This window comes from Vipera ursinii (assembly GCF_947247035.1).
Source record: "Vipera ursinii genome assembly, chromosome: 5".
Lineage (NCBI taxonomy): Eukaryota > Metazoa > Chordata > Lepidosauria > Squamata > Viperidae > Vipera > Vipera ursinii.
The window spans coordinates 40690686-40714302 of record NC_139518.1 but is presented as its reverse complement, the minus strand read 5'-3'; the positions used below and the strand labels follow the sequence as shown (position 1 = coordinate 40714302).

General features: G+C 40.0%; 1 protein-coding gene across 4 annotated transcripts in view; it reads right to left on the bottom strand.

Annotated features, from left to right (window-relative positions):
- The window catches only part of IGF2BP2 (insulin like growth factor 2 mRNA binding protein 2), a 78435-nt gene that overhangs the window by 19102 nt on the left and 35716 nt on the right, over nucleotides 1–23617 (bottom strand). For all 4 annotated transcript variants that reach the window (XM_083363728.1, XM_083363730.1, XM_083363727.1 and 1 more), the window contains 5 exons: nucleotides 17457–17505; nucleotides 15234–15285; nucleotides 10417–10480; nucleotides 3448–3720; nucleotides 1032–1166 (listed from right to left, as the gene is read on the bottom strand). In XM_083363728.1, the coding sequence (XP_083219854.1) occupies nucleotides 1032–1166; nucleotides 3448–3720; nucleotides 10417–10480; nucleotides 15234–15285; nucleotides 17457–17505 (573 nt within the window). The remainder of the gene's footprint in view (nucleotides 1–1031; nucleotides 1167–3447; nucleotides 3721–10416; nucleotides 10481–15233; nucleotides 15286–17456; nucleotides 17506–23617) is intronic.

Below are 23617 nucleotides of genomic sequence, written 5' to 3'. Positions count from 1 at the left end.
GTCAACTATTTACTTGACTCCCAGTAGCTTCTTCCTCCAATATCACCTCTAGTCTTAGCTAAATTTGTATTGATTAATCTATTAATTTTTGAAAATATTTATAGAACTGCCCATCTTATGCAGTGGCCCACAAACAACAGTAAAAACAATAAAAATAGTAGAAAAACCATGTAACATTCAAGACAAAAATGGCCAAAAAGATAAGAGCGGGGAAGAGAGCGGCAACATATTACAAAGGCAGTTTTATTTAATTGCTTTACAGTGATACACTGGCAGCAATTTCTACATAACCAGAAATTCTCTGCTCCAGCAAGATCTTTCCCATGTCATGTATGTATAACAGATACACAAATGAGCCTTTTTGCCTAATCATGGGTGAAAGCCTTTATTTACTGTTCAACCAATCTGTCTGCATGCATCTTTAAGTGCATTCAAGTACATGTGTATTCATTACCTCATACAGATGCAATCCTTCCCAACAGTATTATTCTCTGATAGATAAGGACTTTGTTTCTCGTCCCCATCTGAAAGTGGTTTCCAGTTTTATGATATTCAGGATTCCAAAATAATTTAATTTAAAATGCTGGTGATTTAAACCTCATGCTTTATAGCAAATAAATGTCCCTGATAGGTGGAACGTTATGAAGAGCAGGCCAGATCATCCTGTCCAAACAGGAAAGGAATATCAATTTATTAACTATCAAAAATATGCTAACCGAATTCTTTTTGAGTATATCCTATACCAAAATTGTATTCCCTTTCTGGTTAATTTTAGGCTGCATTTTTTCTGGTTTTCTTCAGAGCTTTTGTTTCTCCTGTAGCTAAGTAAAATATTCACAAAGATTATCCAGTAAGGCTACAACACAAGAATGGGAAAGAAAGTCTATACTCCTTACAGTTTTGTGTATATAGTTTTGATAACTGGTTTCATATAAATGTTGTTTGCTATTTACAGTTCTAGAGATCACCTTCCTCCTGCATATTTTTTTAAAAAGAAACATTTTCATTTCCCACCTTCCCTGACAACTTACGATTTTGTTTCTTCAGCTTCCTTCTGCATAATATCAAGTATCATGCGACATGCTTCCGAACACCCTTCAGGGGTAGCATGAATGGTTATTGGTTTCTCAGCAGCACCAGCATTTTCTTTCCGATGAATGTCTACCCTGCAGCAACAGAGTGCATACAAAGAAAATCTGCTAGGGATCAGAGGATGGTGCCTAAGTTGACACCTTGATAAAACAGGCAAATAAAAAAAAACAGTATTACAAGGATAGACAAAACTATTAATTTGCTTTGAAGGCTAATGCAAGGGAGGTATTAAGACTTTGGAATCAAATACAATTTGTTCACGTTAGTCCAAAACCATTGCTTTGTAATGGTGTGAATTTGTGTGCTCCTTCCTGCACTTTGACTTCCTGATTCATGACAAATCATATTTTATTATTATTATTATATTTGAATAGCATTTAATGATTTGCATCAGTTGTCCACAGAAGCTTGCTCTATTTTCAAGTTCAGAAAAAGTAATTTGTTTAAATGGAATCTAGGGTACATGAAGGGGAATAAAGAATACACAGCTACTTGTCTATGGAGATTCTCAGTCATCCAGGTCATGGTTATCTCAAAGATGCTTTTTTTACAAAGCAACTGGACTTCCTTGTTTTTCTTTGAAGAAGTTTCAAAGATGTTTCAGAGCTGAAGAAGCTTCTTGGAGAAGATGATGAAGGTAAATGAAAAGGCAGCTTCAAAGACCTTCCTTCCTTCCATCAAGTGAAACCTGAGTCACCTCCCAGACATCTCAGGACGCCCAGCTTTCTTTCCCGCTCTTCCACAGAGGAAGAGAAAGCCGGCAAAGCCTGCGGGGCAGTGCAGACCACCTCTGGAGGCTGCTTCAGGGGGAGGGTGAGAGAAAGAAACTGATGGTTGACGCGCCAGCCAGCCCCACCCCTGCCCGACTGCTGGATTACCCGATCCAGGGCAGGGATACAAAAATGCAGCCTATGCTTGCCTCCACCCCGTGCTCTCTTAACATTCAGGCCAACTCGTAGCGGTGACATAAGCAACAGGCATAGGCAGAAGAGGGGGGGAGAGGCACGTGATCCTGCCTGCCAAAAACAAGACGGTGGGGCTGAGTGGGTAAGGTTTTAAGTAGGGCTTATTTTCAGGGTAGGGCTTACATTAGGCCCACCCCCAAAAATCAAGCTAGGTCTTATTTTCAGGGTAGGTCTTATTTTCGGGGAAACACGATATCTCCAAAAAATACCTAGCCTTCTAATCAGTTGATCTTTCAGGGAATATGGCTGACAGAGAAGCCTAAAGATATATGGTCTGATATCTGTAAGTCCAAGCACTTCTAGCTATCATCATATTGTTTCAATCTAAAAAACACTAGACCATCATTTTACATTTGCACTAGGCAAACATTGTATCAAAAACCATACATTTATTTTGAAGGTGAAATGAATGTCTAAAGGGGAGAATGGGCGCAATCCTGTGGTCTAGGCACAAATTCATTTTGTAAAATAGTGGAAACAACAGAAAATGAATAAAAATTCATTCTTTAGCTAAAGTATCATTTGCAGTATTTTTAGGAAAATAATTACCTAAGAGAATCATATAAAATTTCAGCTCTAATCTCAACAGTACTATATACATAACCAATGCAATATCAGATACGAAGCATTACAGAATACAGTGATTGCAATTCCTCCTTGCTCTACTCAAGGAGGTAGAGCTTGGGAAGGTTTTCTTTTTAGGGTGGCCTACAAATATTAAGTAAATAAATGGCATTATTATTTCATGCATACGATTTGCCTTCAGTAACACACCAAGCATTATAATGCAAAATGTGGTTAAGGAGGTAAATGTTCCCAATTAATACTCAAATACAGATAAGAAAGTAACTCCTAAAGTCATGTCCTATATGTACTGCCTCCAAAGCAACAGATCACTGAAGATATTGTTAGACTTAATTAGAAAGCTAACACGGAGATGAAGGATCAAATAGTGATTCCACAATATTTTATACTATTTATGACAAAATGGAAAGCATATTTTCAATCTCCTCAGTTGGCTGAAAGTATTTCTCTTTGAATAGTAGAAATCATTCAGAGGTGGCTGAAAAGGAGCAGAAAAAAATATCTGGAATGTGGAAAAAGTGCTGGGTTACAGTAATATCTCAGAACAGATAGATAATACCTATTGAAAAACAAGATGAGTGAAGGATAAATATTAGTAGGACTACAGTAACTATTAAAACATTCCTAAGAATTTGTACAAAACACATCAACAGTGAGTTAAAAGGCTTTTACACAAGATAACAAGCTTTTGTCATGTAATGCACATACGAGCTCACAGCTCAATCGGTCCAAAGATCACAAGCTAGGGACACAAAGGCTACAAACAACCTCTATAGAAGGAAATGAAACCATCTGTGATACTTACTTGGACTGGGTTTGCTTAGTAAGGTTCTTTATGGTCAAGCCCTCCTTTCCTATGATGGCACCAACAAATTGCGTGGGTACCAGGATCCGTAGTGGGAAATCGAGTTGTTTGGGCTGCGAGGAACCCCCAGGGGAGGGGCCCTGCTCCCTGGAAGAGTGGCCCCCACGACGGGATCGCTGAGAGGGCTGAGGGGAGCTCACCTCGTCGTCTGGGATGTAGGAAATCTTGAAGGAATAGTTCTCAAACTGGTGACCACTAAGCTTCTCAATTGCTCTAGAAATACAAAGAAAGGAGTGGAGAATATAATTACTATAAGAAATGTTTACTTCAGCACACCAGCCTCTGTAAAAACCTGCCTCAACATGTGGCATCTGCATATGAAGGTCCATAATCACCATCCACCCATAGGCCCCAAATAATTATATAAATAATTCTTAAAAGAAAATCATGCCAATAACATTCCTGATTCTCTAGTTGGCATTTATACTACCACCAATACAACAGTTCACTGAGGCTATTATTAGACTTAAATAGAGAGCTAACATTGAGATTCCTTTTTTCAATATGCTTACTAAAATAGATGCATATGACATTCCTAACATATGGATGCATACCTCAATCCTAATGTTTGACTTCACCTTTTGGAAATCACTAATACCATGATAAAACACAGAGGAATTTTGAAATATTGAACATTTAAATACACACACACACACACACACACACACATATAGATATGCATATACATACATACGCACACACACATATTATACAAGTGAGCATATGATTGCAAAAATAGATATCTTTTGGAAGCCAATATTTTCTATTTAAATGGCAATTTTGATGTTTACAATTGTAATACTGCCTTAGACATAATTTGGCTGCCCTGTGCTTTGAAAGTACAGAATTGTCACGTATAGAAGAAAGCATCACAAGTAGGTTGGGCCTGCACATTTCTTTGAAGCAGGGATAAGCCTTATCTGGAACACAGGGACTTGAATGAGACCCCATTTCCCCAATCTATGCCCCTCACCTCCCAAATGGAGCACTTACCTTACAGGGGAAGATAAAAGGTGTTGAGATCAAGCAATAGTTTGCCTTTGCAGGCATTCTAGTTTCTATCACCAAGTGGCATCTATATTTTGGTCATTCCACATTTTACTCAAGCAGTTCATGCAGAACAACATAGGAAGTACAGACTCCCCACTTCATACTGTATGACCAATGGCAAATGTCTTCTCAATTGCAGCATCTGCCCCCTGGAATACCATCCATCCTGTAATTTATACTGACTGTTTAAAAAAGCTTTGAAAACATGGTTCCTTCCCCAGAATTTGGTTGAAGGATGGTAGAACCTCTGCATTTTTTTCTTTTGGTTGTGGTTAGAATGGGATCTTATTTGTATCATCTATATTTTATTAATATTTTTATTATAGCAATACCAAGCACTTAGACTTATATACTACTTCACAGTGCTTTACAGCCTTCTCTAAGCAGTTTACAGAGTCAGTATGTTGCCCCCAACAATCTGGGTCCTTTCTTTTACTGACTTCGGAAGGATGGAAGGCTGAGTCAACCTTGAACCAGTGAGACTCAAACTGCCAAACTGCTGGCAGTCGGCAATCAGCAGAAGTAGCCTGCAGTACTGCATTCTAACCACTGCGCCACAAGGGCAATAGGCTGTCTTGATACAGGGCAGGATGGCCTACAACTTGAATAAAGAAATAAGCAGTAAAACCTACTTATCTCTGTTCATCTTGCACAGAATTAAAGTGAGTGGGAGGGAACTAGAGGAAGAACCAAATCTTACTGTTTAAGTCCCACCCCAACATCTTTCTGTATGCCCAGGCAGGAAGCAGCTTTTAGTCTTTATTCTGAATAGTACCTTGTCCAGCCCTGTCTTAAAATGGGGAAAATCTGGTAATGTTTCAGACTATCTTCAGCAATTTGGTTAAGAGGCTTTCACTTCACTGACAAAACAAAGATTTTCCGGTCATCTATTTTTAAAGATACATATCAAAATTCTTTAATTATGAAATCAAGAATATAGACTGCAGTTTAGCTCTTTCAAATTATTATATGCTGAAAACTCAGTGAGGCATCTAGCTGAGTGATTTGGTAAATGAAATCTATATAAAGCAAAAGAGGCAGAGATATATATTGTATTTCCAAAACAACATAGAAAATAAAAAGTTGATTCTTTAGTATACATTGCTGATACAAGTTAGTAACAATTCTAAAAAACAAATAATATTCGTGATTAGAAGGCAGGACATGACACAAAATAAGCAGTTCTATACACCTGTCTCTGAATGTGGATCCTGTTTGTCAAATCAGATGTATTAAATAATCTCTTCCCTTCAATTGCACTGAGTGGTTTTCCATAGTTACCTTAAATCTGTTTATGTATTTTTCTAAAGCACAGATTAACCAAATGTATTTTATTAATGCCTGAATAGCACTTGCAAATGATTCAACAATATTGTGTTACAGAGCAGGTACTGTGCGGAATGACTGATTATAATTTATGAAATCAAATATATTCCAAGAATTATTAGGAATCAGCAGAATTAATTTTTGACTTACATTCAGCTACATGATAGTTATGATTAAATGCTACTAATTTTTAATTATAAAGGGTGGATTATTTTAGTAGGTTGTCAGGGCAATAATATTTTGAAGAAATAGTAAGAGATTTAGAGATATGATATAAACAAGCAATGGCTGAAGTGACTGTGGAAATGAATGGCACTGTTTTGTTCAAGTATTTTGGAAGCTGTGAAGAAATGGTGGAAGATTTCTTTCTCTGAAGGATTTTCTAACCTGGAAGGTCATCTTGAGGACCCAGATTGTTGGGGGCAATAAGCTGACTTTGTAATAATGCCGCTTGGGAGGGGTGTGAAAGCCCTAATAAGCAGGCACATACATAGAACGAAGGCTACTGCTAAGCTTGTAAGCCACCCTGAGTCTTCAGAGAAGGGCGGGATATAAATGGAATTAAAATAAAAAAAATAAAATAAAAAAATCTTGTCTACTGGTTGTTAAAAAGGCTGACTGCCAGCTGAGTTAGCTCTCTGGTGTGGTGGCAAAATGAAATGAAGTCCAGGAACTGGCATGTGAGCTATGCTTAGGTCTAGAATGGCAATGGAGGCTGCAGTGACGGGATGCAAATCAATAGCTGCCATTGCTCCATTCAGCTGGAGCTAAAGGCTGAATGGAAGGCACAAAAGGAAGACAGAGGTCAGTCTAGCAGATGAGTAGGGATTAATCTAACACAAAGGTCCAGAATATGAGGCCTTGATTCACACCTGACTGGGAGCCTCCAGTAATATCAGCATCTCTAAGTTGGTTGTACCAACTGTGAAGAAGGAGCTCAAGGGGTGCAAGTTGGACTCTAGCTTTATTTGGCTTCCTAAAAGTCTGAGGGATGCCTAACCTAAGGTAAAAATGTAGGTCAGAGATGAGGCTCTTGAATGGTGGGCACTGTAAGAGGTTGCTGTGTTTGGCTTTTTCCTAATGTTGTGATTTTTAGGATACTGGAATGAAAAGAGGATATGTGGAACAATGAGTCAAGGGTCTAACAGATCACTAGATTGTTGGCCACCCAGTTGATTGGTGAGATTGTGAGATAGCTATTTCCCCTTGGAAATGCAGGGAATAGATTTAACCCTGAATTTGCCAAGATAATCCCAACTGGGAGATGAGGCAAGTGTGCTATACCTGGTGAAGAAGAATTGATAATTTGGTGTTGATTTCCACTCCTGGCTTGTTGGCCCTGAACCCAAGACCTGGTTGTCAAATTACTGGAGATCTTGACCTAAAACTGCTGAAGGTAAATATCGAGTCAGTCTGTAAAAAGAGTATCAGCTTAATAGTTGATGAATGGATGGACTTGTATTATTGAAACCTGATTGGACTAGATCAGTTACTATTTTATCACCCTGAGATCTACCTTCCTAACCTTGAGGTCCTACAGTAGCCTTGATAGCAAAGGTGGTGTGTGTCTGTGTACTTGATTTATAAAGATATCACACCTGCAACAAGGCACTGTGCTTTTGCAGTGGTAGGATATTTTACTTCTGTGATACAGTGGGCTGTAGAGACAAGAAGGGGAACCTATAGGTGCTGTATCTAATATCAGGGCTGATGTTGGAATCACCCAAATTTCTGTGTCAGGGGACTTTAGTTTTCATGCTCTTGGATTTTAGTCTGGTAAGTTCAGAATTTCATGACCTCCATGGCAAGCATGGGGTCACCAAGTAAGCTCTGATTTAACATGTTGAACATCACCTTTGCCTCTAAAGAACTATGAGGTGATCTGGATAAGCAGGGCTAGCTCTCTCCCATGATGAAATTATCTCTGTCCATATGATACTGTTAACTGGGACCTCTGCAAGGCTAACTGATCAATGAGGATGGCTGGCCCCAAGTGCTTCATAACTGGATGGATTCCAATTATGGAATTTCCCACCTATCTGCTAAATAGTTCCACTGATTGTTGGTACGTTGTTGTCATCAGGAGATGACCCTCAGTCTTGATGTGATTTCTTGAGGACAACCTTTCTCGGGTTGTCAATCTGTTTCCCCTTTACTAAGACAAATTGGCAAAGTGATGCCTGGAGCAAAAAAAAAGGTAAAAAGTTGAATGACTGAGTGTGGGTATGAGACACATTTGGGCCTATAGCTGAGGCATAAAGAATATTTGCCTGGCTACTGTGACCATTTCGCACTCCAAAAGTTTCTTCAGTGTGCACAGGGTTTGAGTGGTGCCTGAGGGGACATTTTGCCATACCAGCAGGAATTCCTTTTGGCCTTTGATGAATGTATACCTTATGGAACTTGCACATTAATTCTATGCTTTCCTAGTTCCTTCAGAGTGCAGGTGGCAGAATGAAAGGCAGAAGGTGACATCTGTCACTGCTTATTTGAAGAGGTCTGCAGCCTTGCCCTTTTCTTAATAGGCATTCATTTGATCTGACAAATTCAATGGAAATGGTACCATTTATGCTGGTGAATGACATTTGTCAGGAACTGGATTGGGATGGAGCACCCCTTCTGGTCTTATTAGATCTCTCAACAGCCTTTGATATCATCAACCACCATATCTTTCTGCACTGCAAGCAAGATCTGGGTATTGGAAGCACTATCATACAGTGCATTGTTGTAATAAGTATTTGTGTTACTGGCAGTATTAACAGTAGCAAAACCATAAAAGTGATAGCATGGCAGTCTTATTCTAATGTCTGGACATTTTAGATTCTGGATGGAATGGAATGGTGTGAAATTGAATCCAAAGGAGACAGCATTACTGATTGTTCATTAAGATTCTTGTTAACTCCAGTGTTGTCTCTTGAGGAGAAAGCCCTAAGGGAGCAAGGTCCATGACTTAAGAGTTTCTTTTAGATTCATAGACACTGCTGGATGGGCAGACTTGGCTAGTATACTAGTAGCAGCCCTGAGTACTCGAAATAGCAGCTAATGTCCTCAGTATTACATAGCTGGACTACTGCCATATGATCTATTTTTGAAGCCCACCTTGAAAATACAGTTAATACAAAGTATGGTGGCTTGTTTACTGGCAAATACAGGTTACTAGTAAAATTTTATACTTGCATTTCACACTGGTGGCACCTACGTTGCTGGGTTCAATTTTACTTTTCAGCTGGAGACCCAACCTTATGGATCCTCCAGGCTCTAACGCCGGGTCTTGCTGTGTCTATTACTATTTTCTGGAAGATAGTTATGATGCTGTTCTTCCAGGGAGCATCTAATGGTTAATATCAGACACTATTTATTATGATTGTTTTATCATGTTGTTACATTTTTTGTGATATTATTTCAACATCATTTAATTATTGATAATCTCAGCATAGATTTTTTAATTATTGATTTATGATTATAAACACTGGGATCTCATGCAGATACAATGGTATGTTAAATAAATGGCTTGCTGCAATGGAATTTGCACCATAATTCTGAGTATAGTTACTTAAAAAATAAGCTGTAGCATATGAAATGAAGCCAATTTCAATTGAATGAGAGAAGCTAAATGTTTACCACATAAATCAGAACTATGATTGAAAGTTTCAGACAAACTGGGTAGACTCCAAGAAGGATTAATGAAGATGATCAAGGGTTAGAATCAAAGATCAAAGATGATCAAGGGTTAGAATCAACCTCTATAAACAGAGATTGAAGACTGAGAAAGCTTAGCTGAGAAAGAAGAGTGAGGAGATATGATGGCATTCTTTATATATCTGGAAGGATGTCACTCAGAAAAAGATCCGAGACATGCTCACTGTTATTCTAAATGCAGAAAAAGATTTATTAAAGTTCAAAAAAGCAGATTCCAACTGAGTATCAGGAAAAAGAAATCCTACGTAAGAGCAATTTAACAGTGGAATCAATTGCTTAGAAAGCTTGCAGGCTCAATTTTACTGGGTATGTTGAACGAGAAGCTAGACAAATCTGCAGGAATTGGGATTCCTGCACTGAGCAGAGAGCTAGACATAATGACCCAAATAGCTATTTCTGGTTCTATGATTTCATAAGTAGAACACAAACCAAGGTTGATTGATTGATTGATTGATTATATTTATATGCCCATTATTCTTCTATGGATACACATGAGAGTGTACCTGCCAATCCTTTCCTCGGCACAGAATTCCTTTTTCCAAGAAGTGCTTTAAGAAGTATTTAACATCTCATATACGGCACTCCAATTTTATAATATTTATTCTGCACTGCTCTCAAAATCAAAGCTCATTAGCTGATTAGTATCAGCTCTGACTCAGCAGAAAATTGAGGCGGCAGCAGATTGAAATTTATGGGATAACAGCAACGGGGAATTCTATGTCAATTTTTAAACTTGTAAATGCAGAAAGAAAATTTAAGAGAACCTGCCAAGAGAATAAAACTAAAAGACCAGGATAAGTGGAAAATACACCTGAAAGTATCATAACCACTTACACTTTTGCTTCATCTTTTGTTGCATATGTAACGTTGACAACTGCTGTCTCCGCTTCTGTGTTCACTAAGGAACAAAAACAAAACAAATACATATGTGTGGCAACCAACTGGAAAAATTTCAGAAAGGTGTATTTTAAATATCATGAGGACAAACATTTTTGTAGAACCTTGTACAAAGTCAATAGCAACTGAACAAGAAAATACAGATTGTGCAGATTTTCAATCCAAGAAAATGGGAGTAGGACAAATATTAGTGTGGCAATCTTTTCAAAGCAAACTAGTGAAGTCTGCACACCTCAAATTAGTAGGCAGATTTTTTCTTTTTCTCTTTTGCTGACTTTGAATCAAAGCTGATTCTTGGAGGCTGCTTGGACAAGTCCAAAGCTTTCTTGGCAAGACTTCAGAAGTGATTTGCCATTGCCTCTGTCCTGGGGCTGAAAGTGTGTGTGACTGGCTCAAGGTCACACAGTTTCATGCCTAAGATCGGGCTAGAAGTCAAAGTTTTCTATTTTCTAGTCCAATGCTTTAACCACTACCCCAATATGGCTCTCAATAGCTACTTAAAAGATATCTATCTTCTGAATGTACATTTCCTCCATTTTAGAAATGTGATTCCAGATTAAGGTTGTTTTAAAGTATATTAGAGAAAGTTGCACAGAATAATACTTTATATAGGAAAAATTGAATACAAAAAAATAGCATTTTCATATTTGGATCTTTAAAAAAAACCACCTGAAAATAAATTCTGAAACTGGATGAATTTTTTTACTAAATTCGTGTGAACCTGACAAAATTAGAACACATTATCATTCTGTTATCATTTATTTAGTTCAGTGATGGCGAGCCTACGGCACGCATGCCAGAGGCGGCACTCAGAGCCCTCTCTGTTGGCACGCGTGCCGCCGCCGCCAGCAGCAGGTCCATCAGGCCACCGCTGCCCAGAGCAGGAGCCCTGCCCAGCACAAAGGAGGCAAAGTGGCCAACTAGCAAGCTCGAGTAGAGGTGGTAGAGCAGAGGTCACCAACCATTGTCGATTGGTGGACTGGAAGGGAGGGGGAAGCATTTTACATGCGTGCATGCGCACACGGGGCCGTGAGCACGCAAGCGCTGCAAATGGGGCGGGGCTAGTGCCTGCATAATACTCATTAACCCTGCTGTTCTTGCGCAGTGTATCTGCACCCTGTGGCACCATGGTGGTCGTTTCTGCAACCCTAATTTTTGTGTGCCAGAGGCGGCACTGAGGCGCCTCCCTGCCCCCCCCCGAGGGCACCACAATGCTAATGCAACCCTGGTACTTACCGATAAATAAGTGGGTTTTGGGGTTTTTTTTTTTAGTTTTTTATTTGATTTATATACCGCCCTTCTCCTTGGTAGGGACTCAGGGCGGTTCACAGGGCATATATAAAAAAGACAATACAAAAATTAAAAAAGATTAAACCCATGCCCAATTAAAACAATAATACAAATTTAAAAAACAATTAAAAACCCATAATCCCCCATCAGGCCAGACCAGCTATTTCAAACAGGTGGGTCTTCAGGCCCCGACGGAAAGTTCGGAGGTCTGATACCATCCGGAGCTCCACCGGCAGTTGGTTCCATAATGCCGGAGCGCCCACAGAGAAGGCCCTCCCCCTGGGGGCCACCAGTCGGCATTCCCTGACTGGCGGCACCCTGAGGAGGCCCTCTCTGTGGGAACGCACAGGGCGGAGGGGAGTCGATGCCGGCAGCAGGTGGTCCCTGAGGTATCCCGGACCCATGCCATGTAGGGACTTAAAGATCGTAACCAACACCTTGAACCTCACCCGAAAGACAACTGGTAACCAATGCAGCTCGCGGAGCAAAGGTGTAACATGGGAGTACCGGGAAACTCCCAAGACAACTCTCGCGGCCGCATTCTGTACCAGTTGGAGCCTCCGAGTGGTCTTCAAGGGAAGCCCCATGTAGAGAGCATTACAGTAGTCAAGGCGAGAGGTCACGAGCGCATGAGTGACCGTACACAGGGCATCCCGGTTCAGATAGGGCCGCAACTGGCGCACCAGGCGAACCTGGGCGAAAGCCCCCCTAGTCACGGCCACTATATGATCTTCCAGGGTAAGCCGTGAATCTAGGAGGACTCCCAAGTTGCGAGCCCTATCCACGGGGGGTAAGAGCTCACCCCCCATAGAAAGAGATGGAACATTTTGAATGTCTCGGGATGCCGGAATGCACAGCCACTCAGTCTTGTCAGGGTTGAGTTGAAGTCTGTTCCTCCCCATCCAGACCCGAACCACCTCCAGGCAACGGGACATCACGGCGAGGGCATCACTGGGGTGGTTTGGGGTCGAAAAGAAAAGTTGGGTATCATCGGCATACTGATGATACCCAACTCCAAAACCACGAATGATCACACCCAGCGGTTTCATATAGATGTTGAACAGGAGAGGCGAGAGAACCGACCCCTGAGGAACTCCACAAACGAGAGACCTAGGGGCCGATCTCTGCCCCCCTGCCAACACCGACTGTGAGCGTCCCAGGAGATAGGAGGAGAACCACTGAAAAACTGTGCCTCCCACTCCCAATCCCCTGAGACGCCGCAGCAAGATACCATGGTCGATGGTATCGAAAGCCGCTGAGAGGTCTAATAGGACTAGGACAGAGGAATATCCCCTATCCCGCGCCCTCCAGAGATCATTCACCAGAGCGACCAATGCCGTCTCCGTGCTGTACCCGGGCCTGAAACCCGATTGGTAGGGGTCCAGATAATCCGCTTCATCCAGGACTAGAGGGAGCTGATGCGCCACCACACTCTCAACAACCTTCGCAAGAAAGCGAAGGTTGGAGACTGGACGAAAGTTGTTCAAAACAGCTGGGTCCAGGGCAGGCTTCTTGAGGAGAGGTCTCACCACCGCCTCCTTCAAGACGGTGGGGAAATAACCCTCACTCAAAGAAGCAGATATAACCGCCTGGAGCCAGCCTCGTGTCCTCTCCCTAGCTGCATAAACCAGCCAGGAAGGGCACGGGTCCAACAAACATGTGGAGGAGCTCAGCCTCCCCATAATCCTGTCCACTTCATCAGGGGTCACAGAATCAAACTCTTCCCAGATAACATTGACAAGACCGCCCGTGTCCTGATCGCCTGACTCTGCCCAGCTGGAGTCCAAACCGGTCCGAATCAGAGCGATTTTATCCGACAGATGTTGACTAAATTCCTCGGCACGACCCTGCAAGGGTTGCAGTTTGGGCACTCAAGTCTCTAAAAGGTTCGCCATCACTGATTTAGTTCATATGACATGGGAAGTAGAATTCAAATCAGAGTGAAGTTTGGTATCTAACTATTTCACATTTCATAAAATGGCATGCCACAATATGCATCTAAGATGAAGTGAATCCATCTGCACATAGTCTGAGAACCAGCTAGTTTCCATTATTGACATGGTCTAAATAATCCTATGAACTAGTACCTTCATTACAGTCATCTTCTGGTTTGAGATACTTTTAGTTAGAAACAGCTTTGAGTTTCTTGCTATAGTACATAAACTGATGAAATATGCAGGCTCAAAATACGTAGTGTTAGCGGTGATTTTTGTAACGATACTGTGTTCATTTGCTAAATAGCAAGAAAGAAGTAATCTATAGGACAACTCATCTAATTTGACAACATTTTAAATGTTAAGAAATCACAGCAAGTAACAATCATGCTGAAAATCTCCATCCAGCCCAATTTAAACCCCAAGAAAACTTTTATATATCAAAGAAAAAAACTGAATCTCAGAACAGGATGATGATATCCATTTTCAACAGAAGCAAATAAATATGAATAAATACATACATATACCAATGCAGGACAATTAGATCCAATGGCAATGAACAAGCAAATCATCTAATAAACTCATAGTTAATGTAACCCATGTTGAATCATCTAAATAGAATTAACAGGCTGGAAATTCCCTTACCACTTCTAAAGAGTGCATATATGCTCACCTGAAATTATTGTTTGGTTTAGAATCACAGAGAGAAATGTCAGAAATGTGGAAATAACTTGGCTACCTCAGCATGCATCTATCAGTCATCAAAACATCTATAAGAAAATTCCCATTTGAGTTTTACTTTTAATTTTTTATAAAAGAATATTAGAACTCTTTAAGGTGACCTAAAAATTGCTTAGTCCACAGTTTTATTAGTGTACAGGCTAACAGGATTTCTGGCTTTTGGAAAGACAAAGCAACGTATTTCAGAATAATATCAAATATTCTAGTTCTTTTAAGATACATGTAGAAAACCTGGAGACAACTACTGTGCCCCCCTCTGCTAATCAGATATTTTCAAGTGCCCATACAGTAGCACCTATGCCTTCATACATTATGATATTCAGAGCTTCTCCTTCTGTGATATATCATAGCTGGAGTCTCAGAAGATTTGATTACTTGAATTAAGTCATTTTTGAAGTTTACATAGCATATTGAACTTTGGTAACAAAATGAACTAAATTATAATTAAAACTAACCAAGTTTGTTTTATTGCAGTCACAGCAAGTAAACCTTTGACCTGGTTAAAGAGATATGAACCATCCAGGAAGTAGCCCTAGATCTTCTTCCTTTTAATGGTTATGCTGGGGTGAATAAATAGTCCTATAACTTCAAGAAAATCTGTTTGTTAATGTTTCAGCATTTATACTTCACTAAAAATCTTCTTAAACACCACAAGGTCAACAGTAAACTTATTATCTTCAAGTACTATAAAGCAGATATTCAATGCGTACATTGGTCTCTAAAGAAAGTTTAATGTTAATAAAGCATTTTAAATTATATAAAAACAAAAGCAGCAGGAAATGTCTTTACCTTGTTCTACATTCTCTACTGTGCCATGCTGAGCTAAAAGACCATCTAGCACCTGAAATAGAAATCAGACAAAATATAGGTAACAAAATTCTGAAAAATTGTCAAATTAAGTTACTAAAGCACAAATCAGCCCTCTCTTCAACTGACTCCAACTTAACTTTATTAGCAGTCAAATGGAAAGTGATGATTGTTTGATTAAGATGATTGAAATCAACTTTTGAATTAGCCTATTTTTAATGAATAAGGAATACGAGGAATGTGATAAAATGTTTTGAAATATTTTTAGCATATAATTTTCCAGTCTTTTCTGTTCCTCTTTGTTTTTCTTGTTTCATAAACTAGTAAAAAAAAGAACTTCACAAAGTAATGGCTCTAAGGGATTTTATAAATGGCTAGATCAATTCCCAACCTACCTTAATATTGAAGAGAATTAAGTACAGCTGATAGCTCAGGTACAAAGAAGGTATGTAGGTACAAAAAGAACTTGGGGTGGAAATATGTGACTGCCCTATAATGAGCAGACCCAATTATTTGAACTCTTTCTTTGATGGGGAGAGGAAGGAATTTAAGTTTATTAAAGACACCTATTTCATTCCATAAAACCTTTGAATCTTCTTCAAAAAAATGGGCCTTGCACATGCCTCAGTTTAGAATATCAGTCTTTCTCTTTCACGCTAAGTCTAGTGCAGCCTTTGAGCTGAAAGACCATTGCAGATGTTTCACTCTTCCCTAACAGATTGCTGACACAGATTGCCAGGCAACCCCCTTTCCCAGAATAAAACATTTAAGCTGTCCCCTTCAGCCAATACTCGAAAGCAGAAATTCAATCACCTGATTTTTATTGCCACCCAGTCATTTTACTAGCACAATAGCCTCTATATAAAAGCAGCACAACAGGCCTTCTAATGAGCAAAATCATCATATTTGTGATAATGATGACCAAGAAAAACAAACACTCATGTGTAGTCATTCCTGACAACTCCTTTGCCCAGAGTGGAAAAATAATCTAGTCTTGCAACCGAGACTACTGATACAAAAGGTTCCGTCCCCAAATGTTCCTCTATCAACCTGTTCTGAAGGGTTTTTAAAAAATCTTTTTAGGACTCCAAAACTATGGAAAGTAACCATACTGCCTCATTCTTTGGTTTAATTAAGTCTTTCCAATATACAATACTAATGAAACAATAAGCCACAAATTACACTCACAATCTCTCTACAGATCCGTTTTCCATAAACTGATGCCTTCCAGATATATTAAGACTTCATTCTCAAGCTATGGCTGGCCAAAAGTGATCCACTGCCCTCATTACTCCAGCTGACTTAAGAAACCAGACCAAGACAATCAACCTGTTAATCTATAAACTGCTCTGCGTTTCATAACTGCAAAGCACTTATGGACAGCTTTTTAAAAACCTGAAATTTAGTGATAGGATTCCTGCAACAAGTGGCCTTCTCTCCAGTTAAATAATTGTTCTATCTAGTTTGGTGCTGCAGTTCCCTCAGATTTTAGAAAAACCTAGAGATGACACAAATATAATTTAGGATCTTTTATATGCAAGGCATGTGCTCTAACATTGAACTATAACTCTTCTGCTTGATGCCTCAATGGAAACTGATGGATTTAAGACCTCACTGTAGCTGAGGTACATTTGGAAGTAGCATTCATCACATATAAATGGCAATTTTAAGTCACACTTTGTTAGTCTACTATATGAAACATAACTAAAACAGAACAACAGGAACATGCGTTTTAATGTACTAAATCACAATACAGAGTTCTGATTGATTGAATTAACTCACAGCAGCAAAAGTTGTAGAGATAATTTGACAATGTATGCTCGTAACACCTATTCTGATATGCATTTTAGAACAGTATCATTTAATGCTTATCTATTGGACATCAAATAGAAGCACATACAGTATTTCAAATTTCAAATGGGCTACTTTGACCTTATAGAAATGTCCCAAAGCTGTTCTGATCTTACCAGAGGTTTCTAAAATCAGAATACTTCTGTATTGGCCATTTCAGCTTAAAGGGTCCAAATTCGCAATTTTTTGCATATACTACTGGCATTGAGTCAATACAAATTACAATAAGTACTTTATCCTCTGTAAGCCTACTATAATATCCTAGATAATATTATGGAGAAATAGTAAAAAAATATTTCTTATACATAATTTGGGGAAAATAGACTGCAGAAAATAATCCATCTTATCCCTTACCTCCCACTGTAAATGTGGAGGAATATTCCGGATTTGAATCTTTCTGCTTCTGTGAAGAAAGAGTCCACAAAGCAAGATCAGATTAAGACAGTACAACAGAACATGGTTTATCTAGTATTACATACAATTCCAGCAATTCTAATTGAATGCAATGAGCCAAATTAAGATAACAAGGAAATTACCTCATATATTTGGTTCCTGCAAAGTGGCTCTAACCTCTAGTTGTCTTTTAATCATAACAGACAAAAAACAAAACCAGTCCAGAATATAATTTTACACCTTTCTCCCTCTTTCTGATTAAGAATTACATGCCACATGGAGTACATTTTGGAATTATAAGCAATCCATTCTAATCAAGTAACATATATTGAGGGGAAAAATTATTTGAGCCCCTGCTGATTACGTACACTTGCCCACTGCCAAAAAAATGATCAGTCTATAATTTAAATGGTTATAAAGGTTAATTTTAACAGTGAGAAACAAAAACAACAAAAAAAATCCAGAAAAATGCATTTCAAAAAAGTTATAAATTGATTTGCATATTTGATCCCCTACCAACCAGCAAGATTTTATACAGATAACAAGCTGAGATTAGGAGCACTTAAAGGGAGTACTCCTAATCTCAGCTCTTACCTATATAAAAGACACCTGTCCATAGAAGCAATCAATCAATCAGATTCCAACTCTCCACCATGGCCAAGACCAAAGAGCTGCCAAGGGTGTCAGGGACAAGATTGTAGACCTACACAAGGCTGGAATGGGCTACAAGACCATCGCCAAGCAGCTTGGTGAGAAGGCGACAACAGCTGGTGTGATTATTCGCAAATGGAAGAAACACAAAATAACTGTCAATGTCCCTCAGTCTGGGGCTCCATGCAAGATCTCACCTCGTTGGGTTTCAATGATCATGAGAACAGTGAGGAATCAGCCCAGAACCGTACGGGAGGATCTCAAGGCAGCTAGGACCATAGTCACCAAGAAAACAATTGGTAACACACTACGCTGTGAAGGACTTGAAATCCTGCAGTCCTTTAGTCCCTCTGCTCAACAAAATACATGCACAGGCCTGTCTGAAATTTGCCAATGAACATTCAGGAGAGAAGGGGCGTTGTTTTACCTGAATGCCCTTTCTCAGCATGATGATGGAGAATCCACGAATGGGTTAACTCTGTCTTCCTGCCCAATTAGACTAAGTCATTCAAACTTGCCATGCCTCTCCTGGGCCAGGACACCTCCCAATCACGAAGAAGGCAAAGCAAATGAAGACATTCCGATGTGTTGGCTCCCATACCCCTGACACAGGACCTGACGGACACTAAGGGGTAGGTGTGGATTCTCCATCATCATGCTGAGAAAAGGTATTCAGGTAAGACAACGCCCCTTCTACAGCATGATAGATGGAGAATCCACGAATGGGACATACCAAAGCCGTCAAATTGATGGTCAGACCTGGGAGGGAAGGAGCGGGAAGGCTGAGCAAACCCCGATCCTGATCGGAAAAATTGCCTGCAGACGTAGGGGGTAGGCCGTCTATCTGCCCGTCTAAGAGGATGAGACATCACCTTATGCTTGTCCTTGTTCTCCACCAAATAAGGTGTCAAAGCCTCCTCAAAAAGCTGACCACCACGGTAAGGGGCAGCCGCCAAGCACCACTTGAATTTAACATCCGCTCTCCAGTGTTTGAGCCACAGGAGCCTGCGAGTGGTAACATTGGAGGCTATGGCCCTAGAAGAGAACCTGGCGGCATGTAAAGATGCATCCGCCATGTACTCCGAAGCAGCCACAAACTTGGATAAGTCCTGGTGCATTCGGACTTCTTCCGGGGGTACTCTGGCCTGAAGTTGGTGGAGCCAGAGAAAGGAGGTTCTGGCAAAGAAAGAGGTGGATGTGGCCGCCCTCACCGCCCATGCTGAAGCCTGGTGGGTCCTGCGGAAGGAAAGTTCAGATTTCCTGTTCTCGCCTCAGAGGCCAGCTTCCCTTGGATTGACAAAGCAAACTGCAACTCTGTAGTTTGGGGATGCTTGAAATCCACCCCCTCCCCCTCCTGAGCTGGCAAGGACAAACTTGTTCTGTACCAGCCTGCTAACGGCCTTGCAGAAAAGGCAACCCCTTTACAGACGGCAAAAGGCTGGAATACGTCTGCCAAATTTATTACAAAAACAAACAAACAAGATGAAACAAGATACCGGAGCCAGCAAACCAGCCCTCCCCCAAACATTCCCTTTATAAAGAGTTCAGGGCGTGGCCTCTCTTTGCCTCCTTCCGAGAAGTCCCACAGCCTTCCTCTGCTTGCTCCTACTTGACTGCCTCCTGCATCGGGCGTCCTTGAACAGGGCCAGCTGTGGGTCATCTTCATCCACACTGTCAGGCTCACACAGCTGGGTCTCCACCAGGTAGGAGGGGCCTGGCTGGGGGCTCTGCGGAGCCTCAAAGCCATCATCAGCAAGTTCTTCAACACCCCCCTCCTCCCCCTCATCTGAGTCATCCGACCCAACTGCTGAACCCACAGGCTGACCCTGAATCACAACAAAACTGAGCCCAAAGCTTTCCGGAAAAACTGGGACGACAGCAACGCCCAAAATGGCGGCCGCTACTGAAAATGAGCACAGGAGGGAATCTGTTCCTTCCCCTCAAGACCGGATAGAAGGCAAGCAAATGTTAAACTCTTCGCGTGCCTCTGCTACTTCAGGCACGTTGAAAAAAACAAGTAACAAAGAATTTCTAAGTGAAAGCCTCCCCAAAGACTTGGAAAATTCAAAAACAGAATTCAAAATGACGGCCGCAATAAACACGCTGCGAAAGCAAAAGCCAGAGAGTCAGAAGAGGCTGCAGCTTAGTCAGAGCTTGCAGCTAAAAAAAAAGGAACGTTTTCACGAGCTCCTGCAATTTCAGGCATTCTTAAACAGACAGCTGAACTGAGAAAAACTCCCCCTGAACTGACAATAAACAGCAGGCATTCAAAATGGCGGCCGCCGAAAATGAAAGGCTGAGGCTTTTGGAAGGCTGCAGCTCAGACAGAGCTTGAAGCTGGAAAGGGGAAGAAGAACCCTAGGGTGACAAGAATCCACAAAGGGAGGGGGAACTATATGACCTGCTCCAATTACTCTGAAGAGAAGACTCAGCAGGATTCTGGGAACCAAATTTGCTACGTCTTTTCTGGGCACAGACTAAGTCGTGACTGGGAGGTGTCCTGGCCCAGGAGAGGTGTGGCAAGTTTGACTGACTTAGTCTAATTGGGCAGGAAGACAGAGTTAACCCATTCATGGATTCTCCATCTATCATGCTGGAGAACTGGTGAAACTGTTGTGGTTAGATGAGACCAAAATCGAGCTCTCTGGCATTAACTCAACTCAAGCTCTCTGGCATTAACTCAACTCACCATGTTTGGAGGAGGAAGAATGCTGCCTATGACCCCAAGAACACCATCCCCACTGTCAAACATGGAGGTAGAAACATGATGCTTTCTGGGTGTTTTTCTGCTAAGGGGACAGGACATTTTCAGGGCATCAAAGGGACAATGGGCAGGGCCATGTAGCGTCCAATCTTGGGTGAGAACCTCCTTCCCTCAGCCAGGGTATTGTGGATGGGTACTCCAGCATGGCAATGACCCAAAACATACAACCAAGAAAACAAAGGAGTGGGTCAAGAAGAAGCACATTAAGGTTCTGGAGTGGCCTAGCCAGTCTCCAGACCTTAAACCCATAGAAAATGTGTGGAGGGAGCTGAAGGTTCGAGCTGCCAATTGTCAGGCTCAAAACCTTAATGACTTGGAGAGGATCTGCAAAGAGGAGTGGGACAAAATCCCGCCTGAGATGTGCTTTTCTGGATTTTTTTGGTTGTTATTCCATCTCTCACTGTTAAAATAAACTTACCATTAAAATTACAGACTGATCATTTCTTTGTTAGTGAGCAAATGTACAAAATCAGCAGGGGATCTAATCATTTTTTCCCTCACTGTATAAGTAGATCAACATAAAAATATATAATCCAAGAATCAATATCACTGACATTTTAATAAACGAGTTTTGCTCAGATATGCAGTCTAAAACGTAGGAGGCATTCATGTACTGTACATTCATGTACAGTATTAACATCTTCAACCTACCTACGGCATTGTACAATGCTGGTCTTTAGCTGTATTAAAGTTTCAAGTTTCATACATATCTATACATAAATAAAGCCCTGTTCAATTCACTAAAAATTGTTTCCATATAAATGCATGCTAGATTCAGCTTTAATTATCCTGTTCCAAGTAGGATAAAAAACAGAAATAAAAATCATTTTCCTTCATTAACAGCTGAATGTTAATCCCAGGATAGATTATAACCTTTATTTACCAAAAAAAATGGGCAAAGTACTCTAGAATATAATAGATTTCAGCTGTGACGAACTTGAAATTATAGAGTATTTAGAACCTGAACTGTTCATTTTGGATTGCACTTAGAAGAACCAGTAAGATGAACTGACAATAAAGCTAAAACAAATCTGTTATCAGCAAGTTTCTAAACAGTATTCATCTACTTTATCTTTCTTCCCGGGGAAGAATAGTTACTGCATTCTTACATTTCAGACCACATGATTGCTATTCCCTGGAATTCTCTGGTTATTAAATTTTAAAAAGAAATATGTTGCTTTCTATTTCATATTTTTATTGTACACTGTCTTGAGTATTGGACAAAAATCCCAGAAATAGGGAGTATAAATGCATTGATTAATATTGTGCTAGTGAAGCATGGGAATTGTGGCATTGCTCATTCATAGTTGTGAATCACTCCCCCTCAGTGGCGAAGGATATATAGCAGGCAGAGGAGAACAAAGGCACAATATCGAGGGTGAGACTTGTCCTCCTCTGGTTTTCTATGCAATGTTATCTTTTGCTCTGGAGCAGGGGTAGGCAACCTTGGCTCTTTTATGTGGACTTCCAGAATTCTTGAGCTGCCTGGCTCAGGAATTCTGGGAGTTGAAGTCCACGAATCATAAAAGAGCCAAGGTTGCCTACCCCTGCTCTGGAGCAATGGAGGAAGGAGGCTCTGGCCCTATGTTAATGTAAGCTAACTACATGATTCCATACTTTCAAGAATTCTTGAACATGTAGCAAAAATCTATATTGTTTTAAGTGCTGAAGCATTAAACTTTAGGAGAATTTTATGTCTGACAAATTTCCTGCAAAAGGGTACTAAAATTATTATTTGCCTATGAATTCTTGTATATGGCAATTCAGCATAAATTCAGATTTACAAACTACATTTCTTAGTACATCAAAAAAGGCAAATATATAGTAATGTCTGTCACGTAATTAGATAAGATACATGAATGGAGGAAGTTAAGTTTGTGGGCACAGCTTCCTCCAAAATTCAATGCACCGTGGTTTATTTACAATTTAAAGCCTATCTATCTATCTATCTATCTATCTATCTATCTATCTATCTATCTATCTATCTATCTATCTATTAAATGTATATACTGCCAATCTCCCTGCTTGGTGAGACTCTCCTGTCGGAGTTACATCTGATGAGATTAACATGAAAGAGTTGACAAGAAAAAAGTGTGTATATATTTGTGTGTGTGCATGTACATGTGCATATTCATTCATATATATTATATTATATTATATTATATTATATTATATTATATTATATTATATTATATTATATTATATTATATTATATTATATTATATTTATTATATTATATTATATTATAATTTTATTATAATTTTATTATATTATTTTCTTTCGGGGCAAACTATAATATGCAAAGCTAGAAAAAAGAGAGACATAACGGGCAACAGAAATGAAAGGTGGGCAATAAGATATTTTTTTAAGTAAATGTAAACCTAATTTAAACAGACACAATTACTTACAGCTATCCTTAACCTTGTAACTTTCCACAGCACCCTTTCCTGCTTTGACTCCACATGCAGCTTCATACAATTTTATTTTGTCTGTTCCTGAGAATTTCATCAATTTAATTCAAACACAATTTGCATGGTTTTCCCCTTCCTCTTGATCCATTCATTCTTTATATTTATATTTATATTTATTTTGCGTTTGGTCCTTCTCTATCTAATTAAGCTACTTCAATGTACCTCTTGCACCATGGTCACTCACTTTTTCATTAAGTCCACATTCCTTCGGCCCCCTTGTATTTCTGACCCTGCCT